Raw genomic sequence first — 23,427 nt, 5'->3', positions numbered from 1 at the left:
GCTAGAACACCTATCCGGTCATAAGGTCATAATGATTCAGGTTTACCGTAGCTTTCCTATATTCCTTAATGTGAAAGCTCACATGATTCCTTCGTCAAAGTCATGGATTATTTCTACCAAGTCTTTACCCAGTCCGTTTTAATGTTTAGACTTCATCATCTCACATGTCGACGTCATATTACAAATGACACTCTAAGAGACAGAGAGAGAGAGAGAGAGAGAGAGAGAGAGAGAGAGAGAGAGAGAGAGAGAAAAGAAACGAGGCACCACAAAGGTGGTAGATATGATTTACATGTACAAAGCAACAAAAGATTACAGTTCCCGACAAACCTAGTTTTTTCCGAAGAGAAAGAGCTTCACAAACTGAGCAAGACAGTAACGCGTTGGTCCACCTCTGACGCTTATGCTAGCCAGCTATTCAGCTTATAACTGACTGCAAGAGTTGTTAGATATTCAGTCCAGTTGACGAGTTAGATCGTCAAAATCGCGAGCTGTTTGGAGGGCCACAACCCTTAACGCTCCAAACATTTGAATTGGGAGAAGTGATTCGGCGACCTTGCTGACCAAGGTAGTCTTTGGCAACCGCGAAGACAAGCAATAGAAACTCTCGCCGTGTGCAGGTGGGCATTATATTGCTGAAATGTAGGCCAAAGATGACTTTCCATGAAGGGCTACGAAACGAGGCGTAGAATATCGTCGTCGTAGTACCGTGCCCTCAGGGTGTCGGGAAGGCAACCAAAGTGGTCCTGATATGAAATAAAGCTTCATCTCAGACCACCATTCTTGGGTTTTCGGCCGTACGGCAAGCGATTCAGGCTGGTACTCCACTGCCCAGGGCATCTCCAGATGTCTTGTTTCTCATCGGTGTTCAGTCCGAAGCGGGATTCATGAGTGAAGATAATTCTACTCCAGTCAATGAGATTTCAGGCGAAAGCTTATCTATAGACACCCAAGACAGTGATGGGATACCAACCAGACTGTCGCCCGCCATACGGCCCGACAACCAGGAGTGATGGTCTGGTATGCTCGGAATTTTGAGGGTGGAACGCCCCAGTTGGACATAATTTGGCACGGTATCCCTCAAGAGGACTGTCAAAAACTCTGTCTATCTGTGCCTAGCCGACTAAATGCTCGTATAAGACCAGAGGTGAACAAAGCGTTACTTACTTGCTCAATTTGTGAAGCTCTTTCTCTTGAATAAATGATCCAGTTTTTCTGAAATTGTAATGAATTTTTTGTCTGTACATCATTTCAACCGATTTCTGTCCCACTTGGATAATTTTTTCGTAGTGTGTCTATTTCTTTCTTTTTCTGCTGTTGTGGAGTATATTTCTCCTTTCAGTTTCTCTCTTAAGCCTCCCCACAGATATGCAGCGCAACCATGTGCAGACCTGACGTGACGAACCATGTCGGAGGCAGTAAGAGGAGGAATCCTGTGTGTGCCGTATCATATCGACACCCGCACGCAGAGCAGTGCTAGAAGGTAGGGCACTCTCTCTATGAAAAGAGACTCCATTGGCTCCAGCACAATATCAATGGCCTATAAATACTTCTACGTCAGTATACACCAATTGTCTTACCTTCATGGGTTTTTCCCGAGGTATATGTACGAAAAAGCAATATACTGACTGCCTCTTCTAGGAATGTGTGTTTCTGGAATTTCAATAATAAACCAAACTGTGATGTACACTGCGTCTCTTCTACCGCCAGCTGCTGGAATTGAGCGATCATATCCGTGGCAGTTTCGTGAGTCCTAAATAAATCTGTAAGGAAACGCGCTGCTCTTCTTTTGATCTTCTCTGTTTGCCTCCTGTCGTCTTCTTCCTCCAAGTAATCTAATATAGCCCCACAATTTTGTCTTTAATTCTACTAGAGATTTCCAGCACATTTACTTAGCCACTTATTAATACCTCACAATTATTTGAATTTGCAGTTTGTTCGCTGAATTTTTATCATCCCAACGATTTACTATACACGTTTATGATAATTCGGTGAACGTACGTCACGCATTAGCAAAGACAACCATACGAAAATAGTTATTTGTACTAACATTTCCACATTAATATTTTTAAACATAGTATCTACGAGTCTACAGATAATGATTGTAAGAAACTGATCGCAAAACAGTACAAATTGCTTTCTGTTTATACTTGGTGGTCGGTTGCGGTCTAAATAACCACCTTCAGACGAACTGTTGAAAAGAACCATAAATCCGGTATGGCAGTACATATAATAAATAAACCCTGCTATGTGCGTCGTGAATTGACAGCATTCATTAAATAATGTCTCATACTAGGTACCAACCATCTGTGTAAACTATACGACTTGTGACTGACTCACAAACAGCAACAAGACTGTCGGTTACCTTTGGTTAAGCCGTATCAACCTTGCCTCACGCCGAGTAGAAACGTGTGAAAGAAATCTCATTCAATTCACGTAGAAGATAAAAACAGTTCATTGTAAACTTACACAATTTCACACATTACAGTTTTATTTACTGTATTGTGCTGTTATATTATACGCATTTTTATGAGCCATTTTATTCCTCCTCTCTAAAGATAGTTATTTAATCGAAACCGAATACCAAGAGTAAATGCAAAGCGTCTTGGACGGTTTTAAGATCAATTTCCAAATTATTTCATATGACCCCGACATGAACCTAAGCAGTTCACGTTAAAATAGCTCCATAGTTGCACGAAGAACACTTTCGAGAAAACATAACTGGTTTATACAGGTTTTTTTCTAAAATGAATGTACAGGATGAGAGGGTTGGTAGAGCGGGTCATAACAAGCAACTTTCACATAGTAACCCATGTGGTTATCCCTTAGTGTTCGGCGCTAAGTTACATACAACTGCGTCGCGCGCCGCTCGAAAAGTAGGCATTCAGTCTGACATCCGAGACCGCATAGCAAAAGGTCTGCAGGGCAACTTTTTCAATTTCTTTATGACATCAGGATAAAAGAGAGGTGGGTTGACGTTTCATGACCATTTGCGAAGAATTACAAAAACTGCTCGAAATTACGTGCTACCTACATGAATGCACGCCTTGCAACGACGCCTGAGTGATTCTTGCATACTTTTAAATACCCCCGGCGAAGTGGGGATTGCATCATAGGCTTCCATTAATCGCTTTATCAACAATTCATCCGCCTCAGTAGGTCTTTAGTAAACGATAGAGTACAACTGCCCCAGACGAAAAATTCAACGGAAATCAAGTCTGGGGAACGGGGAGGCAATGCCAGCAGCCCACAGCGCCATATTCAGTTCTCACCAAGGGTGTCATCCAAACGATTTACCACTGTGAGAGCGAAGTGCGCAGATGGTCTTTCTTGTTGGTACCACATGAGCTATCACACTTTGAGTCTTTCCCTCAAGATGATTAAATATCTGTTTGCCTTTACTTGTCGAGGGAGCATGCATGGACTGAACAAGTTATCGTTTCAAAAGCAGCCCAAACATTGACGACGAAGCGCTGTTGGTGACCACGAAGAAAGGCGGCGTGCAGATTTCCCTTCGCCCTACGTGTCGACTGTAACTGTTGAATACATCTTTCCTTGTAAACGGTGCCTCAGCTGGAAAAGCTTCAAAATGTGTGAATTCAGGTTGAATGACACACTTCTGCAAAAACCACTGGCAGTAGTCAGTGCGACGTGGAAAATCTACTAGGTTAAGGGCCTGAACTTTCTGAAGGCGATAAGGGCGTAAATAACTTTCATGCCAGACCGTGGGAGGGCTTACACCCATTTCTCGAGCAATACACCGCGACCTTCTTCGGGGCGTGTTTTGCAGCAGAGCGGACTCCTCCTCTTCAAACTCGCACTGGTGTACGCACTGTGCGTTGACGACAACGTCCAACAAGCCTTCGGACCGGTATCAGAAAATAAAGTCATCGGGTTTCGATGTAGGCCTTAAATGTGAATGTACCATTGTAGTACCTTGTCAGAGGACAACTCATCGCAAGTGCACTTGCCTATCTTAGGGACCTGTGGATGGCGGTGAACGTGCGTGGATTTGGTACTCGATAATCCCGAAACCGCTGAACGTAGAACCATTGAGCAGTGAGAACGTTTCCATCCGCCGCCCCGTGAGCACAGTGCGTGTCAGTCCTTTTTTCTCAAGAAAAGCGCTCCATTTTGCGTCCGAAAGTGGGTGTGTCCCCGTTCTTTGACGCACGGACATAGGTTGAATGACACTCAGCGGTATGCACAGGAGCCGCCCTCCGTGTGACATCGTATCAAACAGGCATTTGCAGTGCCAAACGCAATGCGTTCTCGTCCCAACAAATGCCACAAGAACTCCGTGTTGTCTCGCCCGGAATACCTCCAACCAGTACGACTCGGATGCTGGGTTGGATGCCTGCCTTCCCGGCGGCGCGTGACTGGTAAATGACGCCTAGCGCGAAACACTAAGTAATGTAGGCACAGGTTGCCACGTGGAAGTTGTTTGTTATGGCCCACTCTGCCATCCCTCTCATGTTTTATATTAATCTTAGAAACACCCTGCACTTCCAAACTTTATTTAAAATCTTTCCAATATATCGTTCACACAAAATGTTACAATGGTAAGTGAAACAAATACCGAGATACGATTGTCATTATAGTATTAAGTCCAGGTCTAACCTAGAAAGATAAGTCTTTCGCGCCCTGTCTTTATCGAGTTCGTTAGGGACTGACCATTCAGAAAGAAACTGAGTGTGATGTTGATGACTGAAGCATAGCGCCTTGTACTGCAGTATTTTAGGAAAATGCTACAGAGCCCAAAGCAGACGGGGGTATATGGGTTTCAAGTGAGCTCTATTGGTTCGTGTTTCAAACATTTCGCAGATCCATTCAGTAACAACGTCTACGCGTTTGGTTTCCGAGACCGAAAGGTAAAGTTTCCCCGAAACAAACAGCGGCGGTCTGCATCATTGGCTCTGCTGCAGGTTAATTTTTTAAATGTCTTATACAGTCTTCCACATTTTTCATGAAAATTAAGAACTGGAAGCTCATTTTAGTATAATATAAAGAGCGCCCAGTCTAGTAAAAGGTTGACTATGTAGAACACAATTAACCCTTTCACACACACTAGTTACAACTGCGTGCATTAATTTTTACTGTGTCTTAGCTCCAAAAGATGTGTTTTTTTTTCTCCAATGGAAACCGGAAGTGAACCTCTGTAAATGATCAATGTTTTCGTCATGCGCAAGTGTCGCCAACTATTGGGCATCACTATAATATCAGAAAGTCAATGTGGCAGAGTGCAGCAACTTGTGACCACCAGAATACACGAATGTGGTTGGTTCGCTGTATTCCATTGCATAGTTGAATATTGTTATTTTGCATGGTAGTTATTGAATGATCGTTTTATAACGTTTAAGTGTTGATTACAATAGAGAATATATCGTTATTATGTTATTTAGTCTACAAAATGAAGCGAAGTGTAGAACGTATGTTTTGGAAACGGGTACATATTTTTGTATAAATCATGCGTCTAAAGTCATTAAAAAATTACCTAAGAGCATTACCACGCAAAGAAAAATGTTCCTTCCTCCAGAAAAAAATTGCATGTCTGAAAGGGTTAAACCCCGGACTCACAGACGACAAGATTGTTAGTTTAGGTTAGTGATGTTACAGCGAAAGAAAGATTATCTGCATACAGAAACAAAAGTTCATTTCAGAAAGCGCCCCGTTGCTAGCCACACAGTACTGGCAAGACCAATGTCAAAGATACTGTAATATAGAAACGTTCTTTATTGTTTTCTTAGAGACTTGAGACCACGGAGGTAATTCTGCAGATGTACCTCTTTCATCGCATTCACGCCATTTTTACTGTCAATACATATTTTACTGTCGCAATAGTCATGTATTATTGCGTGAGAGCGATTTAACGGGGATCAGAGTGGATTTGTATCATTCTATTTTCTGATAATATTTGGCTAATGCAAGTTATTCATATCTTGCTAGCTTGCTTTCACCAACGAAACACGAGCAGGGCGTTTCATTTTACGCCAGTGTTTCTGCTTTAACGTGAACGATTGCTTGGTTGACTTTATTGGAGATTAAACGAAACGCTATCCCCACCCTTCTCCGTAATTAATACTCGCATTTCGCTGGCTGTCTTTTATTTGCAGACACGGATCTGTCGGCGAAATTTATGTCTCAATTTATATCGAAAAATGGAAACTTTTCAATTTTGCTGTTTGATTTACGGTTTTAACGACTTTGAAACGCAATATCTGCTGTTACGGCGAAATCACGGTTTCGTATTATCTGACCCTGACTTGTCACATGCGAATAAGCACGTGTTGAAATCTAGCTATCAGTCGGCTTAAACCGTTATACCTGTAGTGCTCAGGGATTGCCAATGTGTATGTCTTAATCCAGATATACGAACTTGTTTTTGAGGGTTGCGTACACAAGTGGGTAGATTGTTCAACACATTTAAAGCATTGGTAAGAATTTAATAATGAACACCTATTTAACTGAATCGTGACTTACAGCACCAGACTGAGAGGGTGCTGTCAAAGGGAGCGACAGAACAATTTAAAATGAAGTGCTGCGACTCAAGCAGAAACCACACACTGATGGTGGAAACATTGAAACTGTAATAACCGTACTTCACTTGCCAGAAGAAAAATCTGTTGTTTATGGCATTTATCTGGCTTGAGAAACATTACATATATCCCACGACAGTGTCGTCGACCACTGTTCGCTCTGTTTCTTTAACATCAAGATAGTAGTGACGTGAGAACTGAATAGTCTGATAAGCGCGAACGTCTAGGGACTCACGACAAAATGAAATAGAACAACCAACATAATAAACCATCAAGGTATAGTTATTCCCATACTAACTGTGTTAAGAGTAAAGAATATCGCGAGACGCCTAGGAAATTCTTAAGGCTAGAGTTGGCAAGAGAGAATACGTTGTAAGAAGGTGAGGAATAACGTTTAGATTTGTAACCCAGAGATCAGTTTCAGTATTAAGGAAACATTTCGTCAAGTGGCAAACAACAAAGAGTTCAAAGCAAAAGATAACCTGGTAAAAGTTTAGAGCCTCTATCAGAACAACTAAAGAAAGCTAATGGTTTCAAGAAAAGTTCACAGGAGCTAAAAATTCGAAAATATACGAGACGTAGACACTAAACGACTGTTAACACACTGTGAATACTCTCTCAGTGAAAAAAAAAAAGCCAAAGCGTACAAAAATAAAGTTCTTTTACGATGCACTACAGGTATGCTACGTAACAAGCCGACCGAGCGAGGTGGCGCAGTGGTTAGACACTGGACTCGCATTCGGGAGGACGACGGTTCAATCCCGCGTCGGGTCATCCTGATTTAGGTTTTCGTAATTTCCCTAAATCACTCCAGGTAAATGCCGGGATGGTTCCTTTCAAAGGGCACGGCCGACTTCCTTCCCTATCCTTCCCTAATCCGATGAGACCGATGACCTCGCTGTCTGGTCTCCTTCCCCAAACCAACCAACCGTAACAAGCCGAGCAAGCCACGGAATTACACACACAATCAGACGCGTAACGTTTGCATTGTTATATAGAACACATTCCTCCAAAAAATAAACTAATACTAACTTTAATTCTCAGCTCAGAGCAGGGCATTCAAAGGGTGTGTCCCTTGGTTGCAGAACAAATGTCGGAACTCGAAATCTCCTCTCCTTTGTTCCCAAATAGGAACCCCAGTTTGGGCTGACGTTTTGCTGAAAGAAATCTAGCTTTACAATGGGCTGAATGTAAGACACTCCGCCCTACATTCACATGAAGACAGCGTGGCTCCTTTTCTTTCCTTCTACTAATGTGGAAGAGTAACGGCGACAAATGATTCACTGTGGCGTCCTCCAGTTACCGAGATTTTCGCAGGTAAAAGTAATGCTATGGAGCAAGAATTCTTTTTCGATATTAGCAAATTGCAACAGTTGTAACTTATAAATATCGACAGGGTAAAATCCACGCTAACATAGAATGCCTAAATACACAGAATTACCACAAACAAAAGTCATCGACTTATGTGAGGAATCTCCACTTTAAAATCAATAGGTCACTTCTTTTTATGAAAGCCACTAGATTAGTAATTGATTAACAATATGAACTAAGTTGGAGATTTGGGATTTTACTACAATGGGCATTCTATCATCACCCACTTCTACACTGAGCAACAGAATTAAAGGATCAGTTTTTCGAAACCCCATGATTCCCACCTACTGCGACTCTTAAGTTTGAAATTTGGCTCAAAGTTGAGCACAGCCTTCCTCTTCAATTGTGAAAAAGCATCGCTCTCTGCGCCATCAGCCTTGGGCTCGACGGTGCTTCAAAAAGCAACAGGTCGACACTTGTGAAAAATAGATTACAGAGCAGGATTTCATGTGATGTGTTAGGTGGTTTAATAACCTCACGTTGGCATCAAATTTCACCACAACCTGCCCAGTGCCACAGTCGACGTGTCACACGATCAAAAGGTAGTCAGACCCCTTCTTACCAACATTTCATCCCCACTTTTGACAGGTCTGCGATGGAAGACAGAACTGAAACGCCCAGCTTCGAAATCATGTGGTTTTCTTATGACTGACCGAGGAAAACATTCCAGACACACCGACCCTCAGAATCAGTATGAAAAGACCGCAGGGGTGGTGTAAAGGGTGTCATTGCAACAACGACTTTACCCGGGGCATTGATTTCCACATATTTCGTTGTCTAAAACGACAGTTCGCAGTGCGACGAGCAACAGGAAAACGTTCTTCACAAACTTTGAACTGCTAACACTCTCGGGCATTTCAACCCTCCGTGTGGGGCTGCATCGTCATTGGACGTCATCGCACCCACTTGGAGCGCAGCGCGACCGCAACTTCAGCTCTTGAGTACGGGTTGGATCCACAAGGGACCATTCAAAACCATTCGACGAAATTTGAACGTGACCCACAGCAGTTAACGAAGCTCGTTCTTTTTCAGAGAGGACACTGTACAGACAGAATCCATGACGAGAGTACATGCTGTTTGGCCGCTACAACGCTGCTCTAATGCCTAATAGTAGGCCATACAGAATCGGAGAGTTCCTAGGGCGTCATCATGGACTCTGTCTGCACACGTGAATTTTTAAAATTCTCAACAAAGGAGGGCAGATGTCACCGGGGTTTTTGTCGAACTGGCGCGTCTGAAAGGGACCCTTTGAAATTTTACTCACGTGTGTGTCAGTGTCGTATTATGTATTGATCGCACTAGAGGAGGGTAGAAGATGGGAGCTGTGAAAATGCAGAAGCATTCTTAGCTGCTTTTGGTCACGTTTAAATTTCGTCAAATTGTACTTAACGGTCCCTAGGGGTTCCAACCTGTACAAAAGAGCAAAAATTGTTGTCTCGATGGGCTATAACGGTTGTGATCCCGTTCGGTAGGGATGCAGGCCCACATAAAGAGTTGAAAGCCTGATGGCGTCAGAAGTGTCAAAGTTTGTGAAGAACGTCTTCGTATTGCTCACCGCACTGCAAATTGTCGTTTCCGACCACGAAATGTGCGGGAATCAACGCTCCAGGTAAAGGAGTTGTTTCAGTGACGCCCTTTGTACCACCCCGTGCGGCCTTTGCGTGCCGATTGTGAGGGTCGGTGAGTCTGAAATGTTTTCCTCGGCCACTCAGAAGAAAACAGCTTGATTTCAACAACGGTCGTCGCGGTTCTGACCTCCCTTCATTATAGAGGCGCCAAAAGAAGGGGCGAAATGTTGGTAAGACACTGTGTGACTACCTCACGATAGTGTGACACGTCCACGATGGAAATGCTCAGAATTGTGGTAAAATTTGTTGCCACTGTGACGTCACCATCCCACCTAACACGTCACATGAACTGAGCTGTGTCCTTTATTTGCAAGTGTCGACACCTTGCAGTTTGAAGCGTCGTCGTGTCCGAGGTTGACGTCGCAGGGCGCCACCCTTTTGCACCATCACAGAGGACGGTTGTAGGCACCTTTGAGCCAAATTTCAAACTTGATCGTTACAATTTGTTGGAATTACGGGGTTTAGAGAAAGTGATCGTTTAATTAGGTTGCGCTGTGCCCTTTGCCGTAACACACGCTACAATACGAGCAATACTTCCACCATGATGTGGAGGCAACCACTCGTGCAATGAAGTTGACGTGGTTTCGTACATTTCTGGATCAAGCCTGAGGCCCGAAAGGTCTAAGTAGGTCTAGAATTTTTTGCGGTGGATGCGGTAATCTGCTGCAACTTTGGGAAGTGTCTATCGTTATGGAAGACAAATATATCATGTAGGACTAGTGTAGACGTTCTAATAATCATCATTATTTTGCATATTAAAAACACAAAACCAAAGAGTAACATACAAACTTCTACTGGATAAACTTTAAAATGGTCCACTAATGATAGTCAATGGTCCATCCACTTTTAGTCCATAGCTGTGGGTAAGAACGTCAGTTACTCTAAGGGTGGAAAACCATGTGTTCGATTAATCATGTAAACTTTGTTCTGTTAACAATCGTGGTTTACCTATTTGTGTATTATTTCTGAAGCGGAGCTGGTGAACCAGCAAGCAATTTTCATAGACGATTCTGAAAACCTGCTAAAACCCCTCTCAGCTATTACAATACATTAAGTGGTTGGTCGTTTAGCATGGGCATTAGTATGGGTTTGCCTCACCTACGTGTCTCCAGAGCCATAGAGCTTCGCGCGAAGCTATTCGAGCATACAGAAATCACGTGTATACAATCATCTTAAATTGACTGCACTAACCGGTGAACACTTATATTGTCAGTGTTAAGAAATGAAGTCACACCCAAATCGTATCGATCCTGTTCCGTTTTAAGCATTAAACTGACAACCAAGGAGTTTCTTTATCAGTTGTAATTCCCCTCTTAGTAAAAAATGCTGGTTGGTTTTTACCACTTTATTACATGTTCATTCTGCTGGGAAATAAACAAAGAGAGTCATTGTTCTTTTTCTCCCTTTCTGGTGTTGTTCCCGGATAATGCCACGAAATTTGAAACAAGAAAGATGGATACTGTATAGTGGGTATGTTGCCCTACATTATTTTGAAAATAATTTCAAAAGAAAGATCGAAAAAATAAACAAAAATGCTGCTGTGGTAATTCTTGAGAAAAGATAGCTTCTCTCTAAAAGACACCACAGATAGATTAAGCTTTACTTGAGTGAAATAGCTCCCTCTCTTCACTCATAATATCTGACATACTCTGGAAAATATTTGACTCCTGTACACGAAAGGTGTTCAACAAAGCACGACTCTAGCACAGAGGTCTTCTTGTATTGGCCAAAACGGCGATATAATAAATGACGGATGAAATTTAGTTCCGAAACTGAGTTCGAGAAGTAGCCCAATAGTTCTGAGTCACAAGATAAGGTACCAACAACAGAAATACATGATTAAAGAAGGTATCTACGTGAAAAATATATATTTTCATTACGACATTAAACAACATAGTTTCCTTAAGCCCGAAACTGCTCCGTATATTAACGATGTCTATCTCTCTCTCAAGCTGTAAGCTGCAGGTAACGCAAGAAGACAACTATTTTGGGTGACGAAGATGATTTATAAGACGGTCTGATGGTACCGGATTCAATAATATTTTCATAAACAGTAAACGCAAATAAATGTTCTTATCCGTGTATTAAGGAAATGAACCTAGTATTTTAGCTCGACCTTAGATGTAGCTGAAGTCAGTTACACAGCAGACTTCTATGCAGTATTCGGTTATTGTCATGTACTCTTTCATACGTCTGGTGTGATATTCTTTGTGTGTTTTACAATGCCTCTACTCAGTCATGGTAACGTGGTTAGAAGTACCGAAACTCTCACAGAAAAAAATATTACGTGAACATCCCTATGACTGTAGTGGCCAGCCCAGCTTGAGGGTGTCTGGAGAGAACGGGGCTATTGCCAGGGCATCTACCTTGTTACCCAAAGTCTGGCACCGAGAGCACCAAAGGCGTCATTACGTCTTAAACGGCTCACTTGCAGGCCACAATTGCTATAAAAGCCGAATCCAAACGACCATGTAACAGGACAGTTTTATGGATATTGCTGTAAAACATAAGTATCACTTGTAGGAAGTTATTATGAATGAAGGACTGAGTTCATTTAACTGGTAATGTCAATGTACATAATGTACATTTCGAAAAAGAGAAGGGGTTGCGGGGTTAGGTAGAGCAGACCCCATGCAATCGCGATATGTTATGTACTTTGGATGTGACATCTCAGAAGTAGATGTATTCTGTACCATCTCTAAATGACGTGCGTTTTGTTCATTTTCCTTTTCGAAATAAACTATCATAGGATAATTGGGTATTGGTTTACGCCAGAAAGTGAAGAAAAATTTCCAGCAAGATAAGGAATATCTTCCGTTCTTTTGGACGTTTGGGATTCCATTTGTGGGATTTCTTAGTATATGATTTCATGAACTGCAAGTTTGCTTACATTTTCAAAGATGCTGCCAGAATTAAGAAAGCAGACCAAGCTCTAGTGTGTAGCTGGACAAGGATCGTCTATCGTCTGGGCGTGTGCTATACTTCACATGGGTCTCACGTCAAGTACTTTTAAATCCCGTGTAAATCCTTCAATTTTTACTCTTGACAGTGAGAAGAGGTTACGATGTATATTCGATGTTGGTGTAATTGCCAAATAATTCGTAGTAATTATACAGCTCTGCGATAAAGTACATGATAAAAATTTCAGAGCATCACACGGGGCGTGAATCGAGTGAAATTCTCCCAAATAACCACAGGTCGGAAATGCATCGTTGTAGACTTAGAGCCGTGAAACGACTGCCGATCAGTGTGTGTACATTTTAACTGACTTGCACTAGTTATACCTGTTATGTTAAGGATCTCAGTTACTTATTAAATTAGCTGAAGATAATGGTCTCAGTTTAACAGTCACGGCTAGGTAAACTTTGAATTCCTCTACATGGTTTGTTACGTTAGATGCGAATTTTCAACGGTATTCACTGGGTAAAGCTTGGTTATTAAATCAGCTCTGCTGGAAGTACCGTAACGACATTTAGTTGTTAAAATACTAAGCTATACTGTAGAAACAGCATTCTGTCAGTATGTGGCACTGCGCGATGTAATGTTACTGATAACGAAATAAAAGGCCAAATGTTTTAATTTCAGTTGCGCCACAGAGTCGCGCAGGAGGCCTGCGACCATTAAGTAAACTCTATGCACGTCTTACGTTACTGCTTCATTAGGTCGCTAAAATGAACAAATCACTTGTTGAAACTTCCTGGCAGATTAAAACTGTGTGCCCGACCGAGACTCGAACTCGGGACCTTTGCCTTTCGCGGGCAAATGCTCTACCATCTGAGCTACCGAAGCACGACTCACGCCCGGTTCTCACAGCTTTACTTCTGCCAGTATCTCGTCTCCTACCTTCCAAACTTTACAGAAGCTCTCCTGCGAACCTTGCAGAACTAGCACTCCTGAAAGAAAGGATACAGCGGAGACATGGCTTAGCCACAGCCTGGGGGATGTTTCCAGAATGAGATTTTCACTCTGCAGTGGAGTGTGCGCTGATATGAAACTTCCTGGCAGATTAAAACTGTGTGCCCGACCGAGACTCGAACTCGGGACCTTTGCTTTTCGCGGGCAAGTGATCTACCATCTGAGCTACCGAAGCACGACTCACGCCCGGTCCTCACAGCTTTACTTCTGCCAGTATCTCGTCTCCTACCTTCGCAGGAGAGCTTCTGTAAAGTTTGGAAGGTAGGAGACGAGATACTGGCAGAAGTAAAGCTGTGAGGACCGGGCGTGAGTCGTTCTTCGGTAGCTCAGATGGTAGAGCACTTGCCCGCGAAAGGCAAAGGTCCCGAGTTCGAGTCTCGGTCGGGCACACAGTTTTAATCTGCCAGGAAGTTTCATATCAGCGCACACTCCGCTGCAGAGTGAAAATCTCATTCTGAAATCACTTGTTGTTAGAATTATATTTTCTGACGCGTTTCGGAGCACCGATGTCGAAATAAAATTAATTTTTGAGAACATTTCTCGTGGAGAACATCGATCTTGCAAAGAGTACTTCAAAAATGGACACAAACAGTCTCGATCGCAAAAACTTTTCTTTTTATGGTAACGGGTTTCGGTCAGTTTTTGACCTTCTTCAGACTCTCGTGCCATGATGGTAGCGGTGGCGGTGAATAGAGCGGGTATTGCAACTCCACGAACGTCAAAAAGTATGAGGATGCCCAAAAACTGAGCGAAGCCAGTTACCATCAAATTAAATGTTTTTGCGGTCGAGACAGTTGTTGTCCATATTTAGAGAATATAATTGTAATTATGACACAATACCATTTATTAATGCATTTTATATGATGTTCTGATGAAGAGTTACGCTCGGAACTCTTCAACAAATAATTTTAACAACAAATGATGTGTTGACGCTAGCAAGCTGATAAAGTAGTAACACACTAAAAAAAAGAAAAAAATGAACAACGAGTAAACTACCAGAAAAAGGATGGATGTTGGAAGATGTGATTTACAAACAAATGATTACAATTTCAGAACAATTGGATGATTTGTTTAAGAGAAAGGAATTCACAAATTGAGCAAGTCAGTAATGCGTAGGCCCACCTCTGCCCCTTATGCATGCAGTTATTCGGCTTGGCATTGATCGACAGAGTTGCTGAATGTTCTATTCATGGATATCGTGCCAAATTCTATCCAACTGACTCATGAGATCGTCAAAATCCTGATCTGGGTGGAGGACCCCGCTGGCGAAGGTAGGGTTTGGCAAGCACAAAGACAAGCAGTAAAAACTCTCGCCGTGTGCGGGCGGGCGTTATCTTGCTGAAATGTAAGTCCAGGATGGTTTCCGGTGAAGGGCAAGAAAGCGGGGCAAAGAATGTCGTCGACATACCACTGTGCTGTAAGACAACCGCGGACGACAACGGAGGGGGTCCTGCTATGAAACGAAGTGGCACCCCAGACCAGCAGTGTCGGTCTGTATGACGGGCGAGAGTCAGGTTGGTATCCGACTGCTGCATGGGGGCATCTCCACACGCGTCGTTGCTGGTCATCAGCGCTTAGTTCAAGGTGATACTCGTCACTGAAGACAATTCTAGTCCGGCCAATAGGGTTCAAGGCCGTAGACGTGACCGGATACACTCCAAGCGGACAGAATTTGGCACTATATCCCTCAGGAGGATAGCCATCAACTTTTCAATCAGTGCCAAGCTGAATAACTGTTGGCCTAAGCGTCAGGGCGAGCCACCGCGTACTCAGAAATGGTTCAAATGGCTCTGAGCACTATGGGACTTAACATCTGAGGTCATCAGTCCCCTAGACTTAGAATTACTTAACTAACCTAAGGGCATCACACACATCCGTGCCCGAGGCTGGATTCGAACGTGCGGCCGTAGCGGTCGCGCGGTTACGGACTGAAGCGCCTAGAACCACTCGGCCACAGCTACCGGGCCCAGCGTACTGACTTTCTCAATCAGTGGTGCTGTTTCTCTTGAATAAGTCATCCAATTTTCCTGAAGTTGTAATCATCTGTTTATCTGTTTTTCTGTTTTTCTGTACATACACATGACATCTACCAATTCCCGTGGCATTCGGTTCACTCTTTTGTGGTGCGTCTTTTTGTGTATTAGAGTGTATAAGACGTTTTCAGAGTTAAAATGTTTCGACTTTTACTACTGTATGGAGAACACGCTGCAACATGGAACAACGGAGCACATGCACCATTACATAACAAAACAGCTGATTAGCCGCACAAAACCACACTGATACACGGAAGTGTCTTCGTCTACCGGATCCACTTCCGCTAGCAAGTTGCCGATCGGCTGTCGTTTTATGAACAGAATCTGCAAAACAATGCGTCTCGGATCTCTGGCTATTTGGAAAGTACAGTTTGATTCTACGCCCCCTGGTTGGTCTTACTGTCAGGTTGTTTTCCTCCACCGTGGTTTCTCTGTCTCTGTATCAAATGAAAGAGAAATAAGAATGCGAAAGAGAAGTGCGACCACGTAACAGAACGGCCGGCAGCGGGAGCTCACCTGAGCAGCTGGGGGATGGTGTCGTTGTGGCGCGGGATGATGAACTCGTCGAGGTCTATGAGGGCGGCGTGCGAGTAGCGGTACATGCTGCGGTACAGGCAGTCGTTGAGCGCGGCGAACAGGCCCTCGGTGCGGATCTCCTTCTGCGAGGCCATGTTGAGCTGCCAGGGCAGCAGCGTGACGGTGCCGCGAGCCACGTAGTCGCGCAGCACGCAGTCGACGGCCGGGCCCAGCGTGTGGTTGTACAGCGTGAAGTGGCGCGCGCCCAGCACCGAGTTCAGCTCCAGGAACTCCACCAGCTGCAGCGCCTGTCGCACCGACCAGCACACAAGTCTCACTCGTCTGCAACACTACTCTTGTCGTGTCTGATATGTACACGAGGGATAGAACCTGAAAAGGGCATCACGTCTTACATGTTGCTAATGTTGCGGTCTTCAGCCCGAAGACTAGTTTGATGCCGGTCGTTTAGCTAATCTATCTTAAGGACGCCTCTCTGTCTCCGAATAACTATCGCAACCTACATCCATTTGAACCTACTTACTGTATCCTTTGCTCTCCCCCCACCCTCACCAATACGAAACCGACAATTTCTTGATGCGTCAGAGTAAATCCGATCAATCTATCCCTTCTTTTAGCCAAGTTGTGCTGTAAATGTCTCTTCTCCACAGGCACATTCAGTATCTCCTCATCAGTACCGAACTACCCAACTATTCTTCTACATTCTTCTATTGAACATCATTTTAAAAGCTTTTATTATGCTCCTGTCTGAACGGATTATTGACCACGTTTCACTTCAACACTCTAGACGAATCGATCCTTTCGAATGACAATGTTCCAACTGACAAAATAGAAAAGATGAGTTGTTAGTGTGACAAGATTCTGACTTCTGCTACAAGTAGAACGTACTCGTATACGTGCTGCTGTTTGTGGAGAAATAGCCGAGTTACAAGAAATTCGAAGTTGCAACTGATATCACTTTGTTTGAATCGTTGGCAAAACGAGTTTCTATTTGACAGATGAAAACGTGTTTCTACAGGTGAATTTTACTTATGAACGACAGAGTTACGAGTGCTGTAGTGAGTGATTTCAGAACCACCTTTTTGGCAGCTCAGCATTGCTTCTGTTATTCGAAAATCATTAAAAGCATTGCTGCTCTTGTTCACTGTTTGTATAGTGTTAATAATAAATAATAATGGATGCAAATAATGATTCGATAGCTGAATCATTTGAAGGTTCCGGTTCACCACATAACCCAGAAAATTCAGATGTTGAAAGCAGTGCAGATTTTTCCACTGAAACGTAACTAAATACATGAATATGCCCTCTCAGGGCGCTCATATATACGATTAAATAATAGTCTTAGGGGTGGAAACCGGCCGTGGCTTTAAATAAAAAGAAAAGTGCAATTGGAGCGGATATTTTCTTCAAAAATCGTTGGACTTGAGACAAAGTCTAGCACATATTTCATACCGAACAACACGCACTCAAGCGCTATCGGAACTATAAAAGGTCAACTCTTAATTTCACCGAGAAGGGATACGAGCAAACGGCACAACTTTCGCTTCTGAACATAATGAATGTACAGCATTGACTGGATAGTTGATTAGACCAAAAATTGCACAACATTGAACTATTATTAGCACAAGATAAGAAGAGATATGTCAGTGACATGTTCAAGTACGAGAACATGCATAGTGTGGATCAAGAATATTATAAAGTTACCATGGGGTTGGATTTCCTTATGAAGAAATGATACATAGGCTGACTGCATTGTATTGGATTTGAAATGGGCTTATTTTTTATTATTGAATTATTTTTCTTGTAAGTAATGAAAAACAAAGATGAATATTTGTATAATTATTGCATTTCATTAGTTAGATCTTATCATCCCAACAAATATTAGGTTTCTAACGGGGAAAATATCTGTCATATAAATTATTCGTTTTTGGAAGGGGATAAAAACAAGAAAAAGGAAATTTGCTCTTACAAATTAACTGAATACCCAAGTGTAGATGTCAGTGACACGTTATAATGCATGAAAGGCTTGAATAGCATGTCACATACCAGTCTTTTGTAGTTATCAGACTTTGTTAGCAACAGCTGTTGTACAGAGTGAGGTAGGGTAAAGGTTAACTCAGCTATGTCACACTTTTACTACAATGATTTTGTAAACGTTCATTAAAGTTTATTGTGATAAGCATTGACTAGGACCACTTAAAAAAATCACTACTGTAGGTAGAGAGACAACTGGATAATGAGTTACTGAAACTTTGACATCTATCTACACGAAACGAATGAAGTGTTAGTTGCTATCTCGTCATTTTGAAGGGTATAAATACCTCCAGAATTGATTTACTAACACTTAAATTTATATTCGATGTCCACAAATTCATTTTTTTCGGAAATAGGTTCCTTGCTATGGCTAGTCTACGTATCAGATCCTCATTACTTCGACCATCAGTTTGCTGCACAAACAGCGCAACTCATCGACTTCTTTGAATATCTCATATCCTAATCTGATCTCCTCAGCTTCGCCTAATATGAGTAAAAGGCATTACCCTTGTTTTTTATGCTCATCTTATAACCTCTTTTTAAGAAACTATCCATACGGTTCACCTGTCCTCCAAGTCCTTTACTGTCTCTTCTGGAATATACACTTACGAAAATAGTACACGTTACACCATGAACGTCTTGATTGAGCAATACCAAACCGATAGTCCAACATTTCCATACCTTAGGGATACGTTGATTAAAACTTCACGCTCACGGGTATGTATTTTGAGTATTTTGAGTAGAGTTAAAGCCATTCTAAGAGGAACAGTAGTGGCTATTGTGTGCGTCTAATGTTATTGCAAGTTTTCCGGTGGAAATCACAAATAACGTACCCAGAGGGCGTGCACGTGGCAGCTTACTGCGCTCCTCCGGATTTTCAGAAACGTCGAATCATCGGCGTGAGGGACATGGGAGAGTTATACCAACAGAGCGCACAGATTGTTGGCTGAAGTGAAATGATAGCACTGAGGTGCATTCACTGCAACAGTCTGCAGTCCTTTACAGAGGGGCTGCAGCACAAGAATATCGTCTCTGGCGAATAGATGGATGACAATAGCTGGAATACGCCTAGGCGTTATGTGAGGGGGGAGGGGGTGGTGGAGGGTTCATCAGATACAGGGTTTCCACTCTGCCCTTTATCGCTGACAGAGACTTGCTTGTTATTCAGCCAAAGACGACTAGGACACTGAATAGCATTTTATGGTATAGTCGGCGAGTGTCACTTTCGTTTGTGGCGGTCACATCGACGGCAACGTGTCTGTAGATGTTACGTTGCAAGGTCACAAGAAGTAGCGATTCTAGAGGCCCATACCTATCCAACTCTTGAAACCGTGGTGTGGGTAACCACTGAAAATAACAACTGAAACGATTTGGTAATTGGTGAAGGAAGCCTGAATGATCGCGACTACCTGTGAAAATGTATTGTCATACCTTTCATGATCAAGAAAGGTACCGAAGGGCATATTCCAGTAAGATGCTACAAGGCCCTGCGCTCCATTTCACACCACAGACCATTGAGGAATGTACAAATCCTTGAATGGCCTGCTCTGATTTGTCAGGCATAGAGCATGCGTTGAATGTTACGAGAAGACGCACACTTTCATGCTAGATTCCAAACAGTAGTCTCCATTAATTGTCGCAATATGTCTTCCTCACGATGATGTTAGGAGTCTCGTTTTCCTTCCAATCCACAACGAATGTAGGGATGTATTCTTGCCCGTTTGGGTCACAACTCATACTGACGTTGATAATGGACTTCAGTTACAAATGAAACGAAAGTTTAATCATTCAGTATCTGACGAACTTATCCACAAAGTTTGATAAATATCAGGCAAGTGCTTTATGGTTTATTGTAACACCCTCCCTCTTTTAACCAGTGAAGGGAATCCTGAAAATAAACAGCCTGAACTCACCTTTTCAGGTTCAGTTTTAAGCCTCAATTTTTGTTGCAAATAATAAATAGTAAATCGGCACAACAAAATCTAAGGAATAGTTGTATACAACAACGGTTAGGGAACATATTATTTTCATCGGTAGACTCGATTGCAGTCCATTAACAGGGCAGCTCATTGCCGCTGACTCCTATTAGAAAAACGTGTAAAAAAAGCAAGTTCGTTGACATTGTCAACCAGGAGATACGTTATCTGTTTTAAATATTTGATTTATATTAACATGTGAAAGCCTATTAAGTCAAAATCTGACATGTAATCTTCTTCATGCGGCTGGATTAACATTTTAGGCTAACAATCTATCCATCTTCAGATCGTAAAACATTCTTGGTTAGTGCTGGTGTTACTACGGCTTCACACATCATTAAAATCTCTCTTAAAATGAAAACGCCACACGTCACATCTTTTTATCGGTCGTGGGCAGTGTAAAACAAAGGCGTTATGCCATTAAACATTGGTAACTGACACAATCAGTACTTTTTACTTCATCTCGTAACAGAGATCATCACTTACAGGGTGTTTCACAATTCATCTTTCACACTTCTAGAGGTCGTACAAAGGACTTAGTACATCAAGTTTCACATGGTAACCCTTATCCAGAAACGTCATCCAACGACGTCACAAAGCGTCAAAGTTACAGGCGCCGGCGCCTGTAAATGTATGTACACACAGAATGATTCCGTAATTATGTTACGAACTTTCAGGGACGACAGAGACCAATAAATGTGTTAATTTGAAGTAAGGGACCCTGGTTCTGAAACGAACAAGTCCAAAGCTATACGCGAATATCGTTCTGATATCTCTGACAGTGAAATACATGTAACAGCACGGTTGTTGCTAGGAATGTAGAGAATGTAACATTGAGATGTGGTAGTATGGACCAAGACAGGAAAAAATGACCAGTAAATATGGGCTCAAAAGTGTATACATGATGAGCTATGGGCACTTGTCCATCTTCGCTCGTGAAAAACACATCTCTATTGCACTAGCTCATAAGGTATGCATTTCAGAGTCCATGTTTACTGGACATATCTTCTTGTTCTGGTCCATTCTATCACCTCTGAAAGTTGCCTACCCTACAATCCTCGCAACAACTTAGTGGTACATATCTCCTACTGTAAGGTATCAGAATGGTTTTCACCTATAACTTTCAACACTTTCGTTTCCGATACATGGACCCTTACCTCAATTTGATATACCGGGTGATCAAAAAGTCAGTATAAATTTGAAAACTGAATAAATCACGGAATAATGTAGATAGACAGGTACAAATTGACACACATGCTTGGAATGACATGGAGTTTTATTAGAACCAAAAAAATACAAACGTTAAAAAATGTCCGACAGATGGCGTTTCATCTGATCAGAATAGCAATAATTAGCATAACAAAGTAAGACAAAGCAAAGATGATGTTCTTTACAGGAAATGCTCTATATGTCCACCATCATTCCTCAACAATAGCTGTAGTCGAGGAATAATGTTGTGAACAGCACTGTAAAGCATGTCCGGAGTTATGGTGAGGCATTGGCGTCGGATGTTGTCTTTCAGCATCCCTAGAGATGTCGGTCGATCACGATACACTTGCGACTTCAAGTAACCCCAAAGCCAATAATCGCACGGACTGAGGTCTGGGGACCTGCGAGGCCAAGCATGACGGAAGTGGCGGCTGAGCACACGATCATCACCAAACGACGCGCGCAAGAGATCTTTCACGCGTCTAGCAATATGGGGTGGAGCGCCATCCTGCATAAACATCGTACGTTCCAGCAGGTGTTTATCAGTCAGGCTGGGGATGATGCGATTCTGTAACATATCGGCGTACCTCTCACCATTCACGGTAGCAGTTACAAAACCAGAATCACACATTTCCTCGAAGAAAATAGGCCGATAACGGTAGATGTGGGAAATCCAACCCATACCGTGACTTTCTCGTCGTGCAGTGGAGTTTCCACGACAGTTTTAGGATTTTCGGTAGCCCAAATTCTGCAGTTGTGGTCGTTCACAGACCCTCGGAGTGTGAAATGATCTTCTTCGGCCGACAACACGTTACTCAACCAATCGTCATCTTCCGCCATCTTTTGAAACGCCCACACTGCAAATGCCCTCCGCTTCACTAAATCGCCAGTTACCAGTTCATGATGCCGATGGATTTTGTACGGATAGCATCGGAGGGTACGCCTAAGTGCCAACCAAACAGTCGTGTATGGAATGCTGGTGCGACGTGCGACTGCACGAACGCTGACTTCTCCGTGCATAGACGAACCCACTACAGTCTCCATTTCTTCCTGAACTGCCTCAGCAGCATTAAGCCTTGTGCTCGGTCGGCCAATACGGGGTCTATCGTCTAAACGACCCGTGGCTTCGAACTTCGAAATCATTCTCGCCAGAGCTGCATTTGTCAACGGACCTTTACCCGCTCGAATCCCCTTCCTATGCCGATAGGATCGTAACGCTGAACTAGCACATTTCCCATCCTGATAATACAGCTTTACTAAAAGCGCCTTTTCAGGTAACGTCTACATGCTGCGATTGCTGGCGCATCTGATTCTCCCTCTCATTACAGCTCCTTTTATACACGATTGTCATGCGCAGTCACTGACGTTTTGCTGTCCAGCGCTATCTGCCGGACATTTAGTGAACTTTGTTTTTGTTTTTTTTTTGTTCAAATAAAACCCCAAGTCATTCCAAGCATGTGTGTCAATTTTTACCTCTCTATCTACATTATTCCGTGGTTTATTAAGTTTTCAAATTTATACTGACTTTTTGATCACCCGGTGTTTATCCTTCTGCATAATCCTTGAAAGTTTGTAACATCATGTTCCGGCGAATATAATTCTGACGTTCTGCAGCGCCGTTGGATGACGTTTCCGGACATGAATTCCTTTGTAAAACTTGATTTACTAAGTCCCTTCTACAACCTCTAGAAGTGTGTACACCGATTGTGAAACATCCTGTATATGAGATGAAGTGTACCATGAATTTTTAAACACCCTGTATACTAGATGGGCAACGGCCTTGCCGCAGTGGATACACCGGTTCCCGTCAGATCACCGAAGTTAAACGCTGTCGGGTGTGGCCGCCACTCGGATGGGTGACCATCCGGGCCGCCATGCGCTGTTGCTGTTTTTCGGGGTGCACTCAGCCTTGTGATGCCAATTGAGGATCTACTCGACCGAATAGTATCGGCTCCGGTCATAGAAAACCATCATAACGACCTGGAGAGCGGTGTGCTGACCACACGCCCCTCCTATCCGCATCCTCAACTGAGGATGACACGGCGGTCGGATTGTCCCGATGGGCCACTTGTGGCCTAAAGGCGGAGTGCTGTTTAGGAGATGAAGTGAATACTGATTGTGTCAGTTACCAAGGTTTAACGGCGTAATGCCTTTGTTTTACATCTTTCAGTTCGACTGCCCACGAACGATG

General features: G+C 42.9%; 1 protein-coding gene across 1 annotated transcript in view; it reads right to left on the bottom strand.

The window, feature by feature from the left end:
* LOC126235049 (uncharacterized) overlaps positions 1 to 23,427 on the bottom strand; it is a 127,421-nt gene that overhangs the window by 53,076 nt on the left and 50,918 nt on the right. Inside the window, exon 5 of the mRNA XM_049943785.1 lies at positions 16,000 to 16,307. Coding sequence (XP_049799742.1) covers positions 16,000 to 16,307 — 308 coding nt within the window. The remainder of the gene's footprint in view (positions 1 to 15,999; positions 16,308 to 23,427) is intronic.

The sequence above is a fragment of the Schistocerca nitens genome, chromosome 2 (assembly GCF_023898315.1).
Source record: "Schistocerca nitens isolate TAMUIC-IGC-003100 chromosome 2, iqSchNite1.1, whole genome shotgun sequence".
NCBI lineage: Eukaryota > Metazoa > Arthropoda > Insecta > Orthoptera > Acrididae > Schistocerca > Schistocerca nitens.
Note: the sequence above shows the minus strand (reverse complement) of the source record. Positions and strands in the feature narration are given on the sequence as shown.